At 37.6% G+C, this 13,335-nt stretch overlaps 1 protein-coding gene across 1 annotated transcript; it reads right to left on the reverse strand.

The window, feature by feature from the left end:
- Window positions 1-7,970: 7,970 nt before the first annotated feature.
- On the reverse strand, window positions 7,971-10,268 carry LOC125062914. Its single transcript, XM_047669124.1, has 2 exons — window positions 10,234-10,268; window positions 7,971-9,926 (listed from the first exon to the last, which is right to left on the reverse strand). Exons 1-2 carry the CDS (start codon window positions 10,266-10,268, stop codon window positions 9,224-9,226), a joined length of 738 nt encoding a protein of 245 aa, XP_047525080.1. The 3' UTR covers window positions 7,971-9,223.
- Window positions 10,269-13,335: the final 3,067 nt, after the last annotated feature.

Raw genomic sequence — 13,335 nt, forward strand, 5'->3', positions numbered from 1 at the left:
TAGATTTTTTCTGTATTTGTGTATATATTTGGTACAACAAAATTAATCTAATAAATAAAATTCTATGTAAAAATACAAAAAAATGTAATTAAATTATATATAAATATATTTTAAGGAATTTATAATTAAGTTTGTTATGGAAGAGCTGTGAACCCTGACACATGTATTTCTTACTTAAAAGGGTTTTGTACTTAAAATGAATAAACGCATTTATATTTTTTATTTAAATTATATTCTAAAATTTATTTAATTATGATGTAGAGGTTTCCTTAAAATAATATCTTTATAATATCTTTACACTAATTGGTACATAGTACATACATAATTTATGTTTTGAAGAAGGAAGGAATAGATACAGTTATTAATTGCTACTTTATAAATCACCCACATTAAGGCACTTTTTAAAATATAGCTGTAATCCTGTTAGTGAGAGAACAGCGCATCTTCAGTTGTTTTTCGCCGCGCTGGAACGTGACTTCAATGCAGAGTCATGCATTTCTCAGATAAATATACAATTATTTATCACCCCACAACTGGTGACATCAAAATACATATAAATTTATTTACGTCGTTTTAATTCTATTGTGAATTGTGATTTCAATAGGATTTTATTTTATAAAAATTCATGATGATATAAAAAACCAGTGCCGCTACAACCTTGAGTCTTTCTGTATCTGTTTTGTAATCATCATTTAAGTTCTAGGAGTCCAGTTACCTCTCATTCGAATTCTTCGCGAATATAACGGAATAAACACTTCATCCAGAGCTTGACATATTAGGTAGTGGACTGATCAATTTTAAAAATAAACATTTTGAAGTACCTATCTGAAACCTAATCCGTTGTTATGCTAATGCTTTTTTGCTTCTTGTTAAGCAAAAAAGTATTTAGTAGTAGTTTTTTTTTCTTTTCTTTTTTCTAGAATTTTGATTGTATTTTTTGTAACATTTATGTTTACCATAATTGTCATATACTTTAGAAAAGATAGCATGATGTTGTAAACTTTAATAAATAAATAATAAATGTATTTATCGAGAATATGGCGTATTCCAAAACCCTTTAACCACCAAAAGAACTTAAATTATGGTAAGTCATAGTTTGACGGAATTTCTTTTCTAGCTAAAATATTTGTTGATAGAAGATTACTCAAAGTAATACTGATATTGTAGATCTCGGGCCTCAAACATGTATCATAAAAGATCTTCATATAAGAATAAGAAGAAATCTTAAACGTTTTTTTATTTGACGGTGGGGAAATGTGAATGAACTCACTATATCAAACGACAGAGATATAATACATATTATAATGTAATTTATAGCATCCTCGTCTAGTCTAGTCATATAAAACGTCTTCGTTTAAGTAAATTCATTTTAAGAAAATATTTATTTTGGAGATGAGATGTTACTAGAATTCAAGATGTATTATTATTTATGAAAAAGGCGCTGGTAGTCACGATTAAATATTCTTTTTTATTAGTGCCTTCAAATATTGTGTTTTTTAAGTTTTGGAGGTGTTCATTGTTTGTTTAACTAATGGCCAGCCATTGGTTGGTTAGGCTTAGCAAATAAGGAAATAATACCGTTAGTCTATGAGGAACTGTCAAGTCAGTAAAATAACTTATCAGGCATTATATTTATTTTTTTTATAGAACAGGGGACAAATGGGCAGGAGACTCATCTGATATAAAGTGATATGGACACTCTCAATACCAGAGGGCTCGCGAGCGCGTTGCCGGCCTACGATTTCATAGCTGCACCATTTTTTAGATATATACATACATAAAATACTAAACAACTCTGAATGTAAGCTTTCTACGCTTGATTATAAAAAGTAAATATGTTTCTTTGTATGTTTGTAAGGGATAGACTCAAAAGCTACTTGACCCATATTAAAACTATTATTTTTAATTCGCCATATATGCAACATCATACTTGCGTAATATAGGCTTTATTTATTTAATGAATATAAAAAATATGTCCAGCCAGAACTGCATGTTAGTAAAAATGTAGTTTTCTTCAAACAAATTTTATTTCAAGTACAAATTTATATTAACACTGTTACAAGTATGCGGGACCTACTGTGTATGTAGGACACAACAAAGCTATAAACCGAATGAAATATATTCTTGTACTAACGTAAGGCTTTCTCGTAAAACCGGTGAAAAATTTGACTGTCTTAAAAATTCAGCTCACCTGCAGCGTGCGTGCGTCTACCTTTAACATTTGAATATTACGCGAAGCTACGAAAAATCTTGTAAATTAAACGTAGCTTAGTAGTTGTAGAATGTTTTGGCAATTGACATAATATCATGACATAATATCTTTACTAATGCGTTGGAACTACACACCACCTAGATAACTTCTACATAAAAACCAAAAAAAAGTGCGTGCGAACAAAGTACACATGTCAGAAGTGAAATTTCCTTGTAAATTAATTATTACTTAGGTAACAGCTCCAATAGATGAACATGTACCAGTATATGATCACTCCATGTATTTGTATATCTATAACCTTACTGTTTACACACTGTATACGTGCTAATGATAATATAAAAAGAGTACCGAGAGTTTTTTACGATGTCTGTCTTCTTTGCCGATGAGTAGGGATGCCTACAAATTCAAATTTAATGACGTGGAATAAGTGATACATGTATCTTATGTTCCATAATAAACATATTTTATTTTTTAAACCGTACATGGAGGACACGGTCGAATTTCTAAAGGCAAGCACGAATTATAAAAAAATCTTATACTTGACGCTGGCTAATGCACAAACCGTGCCAGAGCCATAAAAAAATTCATAGTTTTGAGCTGGCTTCGTTAACACTACATAAAGTAAGGTAAGTCTTAGAAAATTGAAGTACAGCTCAAACGTAAAGGCTTTCGTTTGAGCTGTACTTCAGCTTCAGGCGGTTTTGCTTATTATTTCATTAAAAAATTCACTGTCTATTCTAATTTTTAAAACAATATCGAAAAAGTCATAAGAAATTTTGTAATAATTATTATGAAACAAGAAAATAAAATAAAAGTAAAACGTTTGTTTTAAATGAAAACAGATACGTTTTATCATCAAAACAATTGTATAAGAAAACTGATTTTATAATAATATATGTTAGAACATACTTATAAAGTACACTTGTGCGGTTGGATAAGTAAGACGTATCCAATTCTTGAGTTTGCTAGGTTGAAAGTCAAGATTTTTATGAATAATTTATGTTATACCCCGTTTTTATCGCAGTCGGTATACGTTCGATATTCTCGTGTTTACACTTAAGATTCACCGGTACATTTGTGAATATTTTCATTTATGTACTGCGATATGAGGTATCTAATGCGGTACGGGACGATGTCCGAAACCTAAAGTTTAAGTTAGTTTTAATTATTATTGTTTTTATTTTTTATTCTGTGGTTGCTTAATTGTTTCCCTTGTTAGCTTGTTACTGTTCTAATATAATTGATGTGTTAAATTTGTGATATCATATCTTATCATAAATTTATGCATACACGTTGTTTTAAAAATAATAAATGAGTTTTAAATGAGGAACTATGGTCGCCATGTTGATATGTCAAGAAAACACCATAGACACAGCGTTACCTCGACAAAGTTGATAAATAAAGTTTATACGAAAAAGACATGGTTACGAAAACTCCGGCTGAGTTCATAATAATCTAGTTATTCGTTCGTATTTAGGTAGATTTTTTTATTATTTGTTCATTATGTAGAAGTTATTAAGGTGTAGGTTTTGTGTAGTTCTATCACATTAACAGTAAAGATATAATAATATCTGGAAATAAATAAATGTCAATTATTGTCCATATATTCTTCAACTATGATTTACTAGTCATTGCAAGCCTGGTTGTTAATCAATTTTGTAAACAAAATCGGCAGCCCTGAAACGATAATGTTCAATCGATCCACAGTTAAAGTAGTGGGGGGAGGGGTAAAGGGTTAAGGTCAATCAAATCAGTTTTCACGTGACGGGGCTGTATCTAATTGTCGGTAAAACTGTTGTTCTCAAATTAATACACAACAACGCGAATTCGCAAGTCATGTTCGAGACCATAATACATTTATATGCCCTACTAAAGGCTATTTTAGAGCCATTATATAATAGTTTCAGCGGAAAACTACTAAACAATGATTGGGGTTGCGGAATTCTCATTAAAACCGGTCAGAAATTGCCAGCAATAAAATTGGACATTACCACCGCGGGCTAATGTACTTCAGAAGGTCAAATCCCTAAAATTCTCCAAGTTTTATGGCGGAAATCTTGTCATACATGTATCCAGAATTACATATTCGCTTGTTGTAAAAAACATTTTGAAGAACTTAATTCTGTGTCAATCAGTAAGAATATGGATAAAAATAAAAAATGGTGCGTGTACTTATGTACGCGCGTAAGAAGTTATACTTCTTTGGCTTTCTTTATTTTTTTTAAATATTAAATAATTAAAAATAAATATTTAGTGTTAATAATTTAACAATATTTAATATTTAGTATATTATTCAATTATTAATTAAGATTATTAATAATTATTTTATTAATTCAATTTAATAACTAGGTATGTTTCATAACTTTTTAATTACTTAGTTAATAAATAAACAATAGGTCTTTGTGAAAAAGCATTGCTAAATTTCTTTGAAAAAATGATTAAAATCCTTTATTTGTTTAAAAGGTACTACAAATGTCTTTATGGTCATTCAAAGTTCTTGGCATAGCTGCTAATGTCACGCATATTCTATTTATTTTTACTTGTAGATTGTCTTATTCCCATCTCGCTCGCGCACGCTCGGCGCGCCCATACTGATAATTTTGTGTCTCGGTGCGCGCGCATCGTAAAATTTCACTCTCATAAATTTTTCGTAACGCGCCTAAAGAAGTATAACTTCAATAAGATTCAATCAGTATATGTTACAAGTATTTTATTTATTTTAGTTTTGATATTTAAATTATACAGTTAAATAGGTTAACCCCAAAAAAATCTCAAACTTTGATTATACATATTATCGGTGGGCTGAAAACTTCGTAGGCTAACATAGAAAAAAACATTTTTCGATATCACTTTTATAGTATGGTTTGTCTTTAGCCTCTTGTTAAGTACACTCATAAATGTCAGTACAAAATAATTAATGCATCTAAATTCACTTTCAGTTCTCCAATCAAGGGCGTAAAACGGACGATAATTACAGAACAGTTTTAGTCTAACATTCTTATAAGAAATAAACATAAATTTAAGAAATGTATTAAAGAAAAGCTGTGTAAAAAGGCTTATTATAAAGTCAACGATTATCTAGTTGATAAAAGGGCCTGGGACTAGTGCTAGACAGGCTACTTCTAATTAATTTGCGATATTTGTTTTAAAATAAGTGTTGTTTGATGATTTGCTATTTTAAAAGAGTACCGAGAGTATTTTACGCCGGCTTTTTCTCTCGGCCTACACCCTCTGTCTTCTTTGCCGATGAGTAGGGATGCCTACAAATTTAAATTTAATGACGTGGAATAAGTGATACATGTATCTTATGTTCCATTATAAACATATTTTATACCTAATACCACTCACAAGACACTAGTCTCATTTATTATTTCTCAAACACGTATGTTCATAGTTTACGCACACATTCAAGTTAAATGCCTAAATGTATAATTGTTATCAAAGACAGTTACGTTCTTTTCTAGGGTTCCATCTGAATGGCGCTTTTGTCAGGTAGATAAATGAGAATCCGTTTGTGAAAATTTCGAAATGAAAAACTACCTGGAGGCTGAAAGTAGCACGCTTAGGCATTAAGCTAACTATTCTAATTAAATTAAAAACTAAAAATTAACATTAATGTGCGATTATTTGTGAATTTCTTATTATTACATCATATTATATCGTCGTTTTTCGACCGTTTTTTGTCGCGACCCACGAAAAAGCCATAAAATAAGTAAAACAGTCTTGCGACCCCGTCACTGTAACATTATAATTTAGTTTTATAACACTACACTATAATTAATAATTACTTTTATAAACGATTCTTTTGTACTAATATGTAGTTTGTACCTAGTCTTAGTCTTAGTCTTAGACTTCGACCCCCTTTCAAAACCCCCCCCAAGAGGCACAAACCCCCGCTTGAGAAACAATGTATTATAGTATTTTGGTAAATATACATAATAATGTAGGTATGTATTTGTTATTCTTGTGACCTTCTAACCTATACTAAGAAATACATATTTTCTTTACAAAATAAATAAAGCAACGCAAAGTAGAAATTATAGTCTTTAGCTTTTGAATAAATAAGCGGATAGGAACGAAAAGGAATTTCTTGTACGGAATTGTGGAGGGTGCTTAGATTGGAATGACTACTTGGCAGCAAAATGCCGCCGCATTTTTAGTCCATTTGGACCAAGAATCTAGTATTTTTGGTTGCTGCAAGTTGCGAAAAACTTTCCTTTAACCAAATGTCTATATCTCATTTTTTCCAAGCAATATTCGTTTACAAGTTTTTCATCCGTCTCTTTCCGAGCGGCTCGATTTCTTGGTGTTACGTAGAGATGTGGAGTCTCTGCATCTTCTACCGCATTTACCATTGGGGATGTTCAGAGGTGTTGTTCGGTTTTAATGCCTGCAGCTCAGTTTCATCATTGGAAGTCAAGGCAGAATACGAAATACTATTCGTATCACCTCGACGTCCGTCGTTCCACGACTGAGCTTTTGTATGGCAGTTTTTGCCGCGCTCTACCACTATGTGGAACCAGCTGCCCACTGAAGTATTTCCGAACCAATTCGACTTAGGGTCCTTCAAGAAAAGAGCGTACCAATTCTTAAAAGACCGGCAATCCGCTTGCGAGCCTTTTAGCAATGTGAATGTCCATGTCCGATGGGGTCCTGCACGATTGCCGCCAGTTATATAAAAATAATGTATGATACTCTACTAGATCTAATACATTTGTTCCATTAGGTATCAAATGGGTGATAATTTTAAATATGGCTTCTGTTGTTTGAACCAAATATCTATGGATTTCTATATTATAATGGATATTATCTAATCTCACAGGTATGTGAACCGTATCGAATGGAAGATAAATAGTGCTCGTGTTACAATCATTAGTCATGCCCGCTTTTATCGGATTACCCGGGTTTAACAGGACAGTGTACAGGCTGATTTGTAGCAAAGTTGTATTGTCTATATAAGCCATAGTAAAACGATTTATTAGCTAAGTTCAGTTATATGTTTGAAACCGAATATATTGAATATTTGGATTTACCTAATTGATCAAGGATTTCAGTGATGTTTGGTATCGGATAAGTATCGCCTATAGTGATGTCATTTAGTTTGCGATAATCAATAACAATCCTCAATTTTTGGGTTCCAGAAGCATCTATTTTCTTAGGTACCACCCATATAGGTGCAGACCATGGAGATGAAGATGGCTTAATTATGCCTTGATGTAGCATTTTTTCGACTTGTGTTTGTACTTCCTTTTTGTGTGCCTCTGGGAAACGATACGTTTTTACACTTATAGGATTGTTTGTGTCGGTATTTATTTCATGTTGTAGAGTGTCGGTTGCTGTCAACGATTCGTTTGGGAAATGGAATATATCACTGTATTGGGCACAAATATCAAAGAGGGACTTAGATTCTTCTTCATCTTCTTGATTCAATTACTCTTCTCGAGCGGTCAATAGCAGATTCAGAGAAATGATGTTCAAGATTGGATGTTGGATGATATTCAATTGGATGCAGAGTAATTAACATATTTGGATTTAGTGATATTGGGTTTTCTGACACATTTACATTTACTCTATTATTCTCTTTGACTTTCACGATACAATTTGCGAGTAATAATTTGTCTGAAACGTATTCATCTAGTATAAGGCCTTCTTTAACTTCGGGATTTACGACGGAACATTCTACAATAGTCTCAGATCGAGGAGGTATTTCATAGGTAGGTTCGTTAATGTGGAGTTTGATTTTATTACCATCCGGTCCTTCTAAGTGTCCTGTTTTATAATTAATTTTCATGTCGAAAGTTGTAAAGAAGTCATTGCCTAGTATGCCGTCATATTGAAGACATATTTCCTCAACAATATGAAACTCGTAAGAAATAGCAAGTTTATCTACCTGAAACTCGAGATTTGTAGTACCGAGACTACGGATTGGTTCATCCTTAATATCTACTCCTTTAATAGTAACTATGTTATTTTTATTAATTGTTTGAATCTGAGATAGGCACGAGCGCTTAAGCAAACATATAGAGGATCCAGTGTCTACTAAGAGATTTATAGGTTGATAGGATTTAGAGGTTCGTAATACAACACAAGGTAAATATCTTTTAGAATTCGTATTGATTTTATATATTTTTTCAGGAAGATCATTTGATAATAGTGAACCAGTGGGCATAGTGCTCATTATAGGTTTAGAAATGGTTGACGTAGTTGATACGGTGAATGCGAGAGTTTTGGGAACTGTGGATAAAGAGGATACAGTGGACACAGTGGGTTCAACGGATGTAGAGGAAACAGAGGATACAGAGGATGCAGTGGATCTAGAGGTTGCAGTGTTTCTACATAATGTAGAGGATATAGAGGATGCAGTGGATACAGTGGATACAGAGGATGCAGTGGATCTAGAGGTTGCAGTGGATCTAGAGGTTGCAGTGTTTCTACATAATGTAGAGGATACAGAGGATGCAGTGGATACAGTGGATACAGTGGATACAGAGGATGCAGTGGATACAGTGGATACAGAGGATGCAGTGGATACAGTGGATACAGAGGATGCAGTGGATACAGTGGATACAGAGGATGCAGTGGATACAGTGGATACAGAGGATGCAGAGGATATAGCATTTCTTCGCGATACAGAGGGTTCAGTGAATACGGTCTTACTATATGATGCAGAGGATACGGCGGATGTACTGTTATTGTATGATGCAGAGGATACAGCGTTTTTACGTGATGCAGAGGATTCAGTGGATACAGTGTTTTTACGTGATGCAGTGGATACGGCGGATGTAGCTTTTTTATATGATGTAGAGGATACAGTGTTTTTACGTGATACAAAGGATTCAGTGGATGTAGTGTTATTATATGATGCAGAGGAAACAGTGTTTTTATATGATGCAGTGGATACAGCGTTTCTGTGTGGTACAGAGGATTCAGTGGATACAGCGTTAATAAATTTGGTATCGGCTTTGAAATTATTATTTTTATTTCCCGGGCGATACCATTCGGGAAACCGATTTAGTTTAAATTACCTTGGGAGATATATTCGTCACTATTATCCTGGTAATTAAAATGTGTGTCAATATGTTGTGCGCGATTCTGAGTAAAGTTTTGATTGCGATTTTGATTAGAGTTAGGATTACGATTAGGGTTTCGGCTGTTATTATATTGTCTTTTACGGCAATTTTCTATACTATGACCCATGTTTTTGCAATATCTACAAGTTATTACATTTGCAGTATTATTTGAGGAAAAGTTTGGTCTCGAGAAACGATTAGGTGTTGAATTAGGACGTGGTATGTTGTTATGTTTTTTATTTGTCATACCCAATATCTTTTCTTCTGCTATCGCGAAAGCAATTGCTTCCGAAAGCGTCGATGGGTCCTTGCATCTCACTATTGTGGAGAGTTGTGGCTGAAGGCCGGTTGTGAAAATGTTTAATGCTAAATCTTGCATTGCTGCTACGCGACCTACGAGTTCATCCTTTTTTTTCGTGGGTATTGATATGTTTATTTCAGCCAATAGTTTTGAAAGGCATGACTCCACCTTCAGGGAGTATTGGCTGATAGTTTCATTCGTGGACTGTTTACAGTCTTGTAAGTCTGCCAAAAGATATGCATAATGTTTCTTATCGCCAAACTGGGCTTTTAAGAAATCCTCAAGTTGAGGCCATTTATTAAAATCTCTAATTGAACACGCTGATTCTGCCTTTCCTTCTAGCCTACTCAGAATATATTTTAAAAGGACATCGGTTTGCGATGGTGTGGCCATACTCATCGCATTTTGACAATTTGTTAAGAATGGGCCTAACTTTTCTCGTGACCCATCGAATGTAGTAATGAACTTGAGTAGTATGTTTAAGTCGATTTCTGACATTTTGCTGGAACTACTGTCTTCGGTTTTTAAGTTTTTAGACATATATTTTTACACAAAATAAGATATAGAAAAATGAACGAGTCACAAATGAAAAGAATACACTGTCTCTTAGACTACCTAACTCTGAGCTCTGATAAGTGTTTGGGACTTACAGCGCAACGATGATCGCAGTAACCTTGAAGAGCATAACTTCACTGGAGATATATATAACTTGTAACACTTTACTACACTCACTTAACAGGCCAAATAAAACTATTGTTTAATTACCACTTGAAACACACACGAGATAATTATATACGGAACTTCGGAGTCGTATTCGGGTAGGGGATTTTCGTATCCCACCGCTGCCACCATTTAATGTTATATGGGTTCTTAAAATAACCTTTTTAAAAAACAAAATGATTTTATTTAGATTTAGTAATAGAATACAGAGGTGTAACCTTAATGGATACCGAATAAAGACTGACCCTGCTCCCGCTTGCTATGCTTATATGCTTTCCTTTCGATTACTTGGCATATTTAGATAATCAAGAGGTCAGCCATTACTCCTACATATTAAGGGTATAACAGTTCCGAAGGAATCGGAATTCACACTTTCCCCTTGCCCGAGGAGCGCGTCCTAAGGGTAGTTATCAAGGGCATCCCGAAGGAAATAGACTCCGGGGTCGTCCAAATAGATTTGACCGAGCAGGGATACCCCGTAAGGGATGTATTCCGTATGCTAAACCGCACCACCAAAGAAGAGTACGATATGGTACTTGTAGTCTTAGACCCTACTCCGAGCGGGAAAAAGATTTTTAACCTTCGGGAGTGCTGTAAGTTCTCGGGGTTGAGGGTTGAAACTCCCCTCAAACACTCTTTTACACGGCAGTGTCATCGCTGTCAACTCTACGGGCACGCAGCCCGAAACTGCTTTGCGAGGGCGCGGTGCGTCAAGTGTTTAGGCGACCATGGCACCTCGGACTGTAAGCGGACACTCCCGTGCGCTGAGCCGTCGGCATGTGTGCTTTGCGGGCAACATGGGCACCCTGCGAATTATCGCGGTTGCCCTAGAGCCCCCAAGGCGCAAAAGCCGTCGGCTAGGCGCATGGTGGGACGCGATGCGGCCCGTCGTGGCATGGGAGCAAAGCCCACTTACATACCGGCCCCGCCTCCCGAATTTAGTCCCTGGGCCAAGCTCCCCGCTACGGAGGGCCCTCCCCAACTCACGACAGAAGCCTTCCCGCCTCTGCCATCTAAACCGGCAACCGCAGCGCCTTCCCAGGTCCCTGCGCCAACCTCCATCCTAAAAGAGAGGCCCACATTAAATGCGAGCCCTCCCACCAAAGCCCTCAGCCCTCCCGTGAAGGCATCTGAGGAATCAGGCAACGTCCGCGACGCCTTTAATCTTGCGTTTAGCGTAATAGGCGCTATAGACTTAGACGCACTCGTCGCATTCGCGGAAGCATTTGAGTCCGCTAAAAGCGCGTCCACCAAGGTGGAGGTAATAACCGAGCACGCCCTGCTCCTTAAATCCGTGCGGCAATTCGTAGATTCTAACACACCGCAATAGCTACGACCACGTAGACGTGGACCTAGAGGGTCAAGGCTCGATCACTGTCCGTAGTGACTTTCAACGCAAACGGTTTCAAGCCACAGTCAGATTTAGTTCGGGATTTCCTCGTTCGTCACCCAATTGATATTTTCCTAGTACAGGAAACGTTCCTAAAGCCCAGCGTTCACGCACCTAGATTCGCGAACTACGTCGCGGTGCGAAACGACCGACCCACGGCGAAAGGCGGTACGCTCATTTATTATAGACGTGCGCTTCACTGCTCACCGCTAGACCCGCCCTCCCTAACAAACATAGAGTGCTCTGTGTTACGCGTGGCTATGACCGGTCATCAGCCTGTCTGCACTGGGCCCCTCGGTCTTACTGGCCGGGGACCTGAATAGCAAGCACGGGGACTGGAATAGTTCAAAACAAAACCCTAATGGGCGAGCCCTCAGTAGGCTCGGCATCTGATATGCTTACTAGTGGCCATATTCAATTGCCTTCTCGAAAACTGCACCTTCCCGGCGCAGTGGAAAGAGGCCATTGTAATTGGTATTCACAAACCAGGCAAGCCCCGTAACAATCCCACCAGTTACCGCCCTATCAGCCTTCTCAACACGCTAAGCAAGCTATTCGAGAAGGTAGTTAAAAAGCGCCTCCTAGACTTTGCCCTAGAAAAGGGGCTCATTCCCGATGAGCAGTTTGGCTTTAGACCAGGCCACTCGTGCGTCCACCAAGTCCACAGAATCACGGAGCACATCCTTTCCGGGCTGAATAACAGCACCAGGAGACCGAGAGCCACGGGTGCGCTCTTCTTAGACATATCGAAAGCTTTCGACAAGGTCTGGCACAACGGCTTGGTTTACAAGCTCTACCACCTTCAAGTGCCATTAAGACTCGTGCGTATAGTACACGACTTCTTGTCCGACCGCTCTATGCGCTATCGTGTCGAAGGGACGTTATCGTCCCCTAGACCCATCATGGCCGGAGTCCCTCAAGGCTCGGTCCTCTCGCCCCTTCTTTTCACGCTGTTTACAGGCGACATTCCTATGGCTCCTAACGTGGAACTAGCCCTCTATGCCGATGACACCGCTCTCTATACCACTCACAAAGACAGAGGTGTCATCGTGGACAGACTCCAGACCGCTACCACGTCGCTAGGCGAATGGTTTCGGAAATGGGGCTTCCAAATAAATCCCGAGAAAAGCGTCGCAGTTCTCTTTGCCAGGGGTAACCCCGGTGCGAACGCTCTTTCTCGGGAAAAATTCCGCCTCAAAAAAGAGGTAACCCTATACGGGCAAGCCATCCCGTGGCAAAAATCCGTCAAATATCTTGGAGTAACGCTCGATAGCGACATGTCTTTCCGTAAGCATGTAGCCGCCATTCGAAAGAAGGCCTCTCTCGTCCTCTCTCGCCTCCATTTCCTCCTAAACAAAAGGAGTAACATGTCCCTTAGACACAAGGTGACATTGTACAAGGCCTGCATCCGACCGTGCATGACTTACGCTAGCGTAGTATTTGCGCATTGTGCCCCCTCCCTTATCCACCGGCTACAGGCGCTTCAGATGCGATTCATGAGAGTTGCGACCGGGGCGCCCCTCTATGTGAGAAACGTCGATCTCCACCACGACCTGGAGCTCCCTACCATATCCCAATGGATGAAGTTGGCGTCCGCACGCCACTTCGACAAGGCTAAACACCATCCCAACCCTTTGGTGCG

Source organism: Pieris napi, assembly GCF_905475465.1.
Source record: "Pieris napi chromosome W unlocalized genomic scaffold, ilPieNapi1.2 SUPER_W_unloc_1, whole genome shotgun sequence".
NCBI lineage: Eukaryota > Metazoa > Arthropoda > Insecta > Lepidoptera > Pieridae > Pieris > Pieris napi.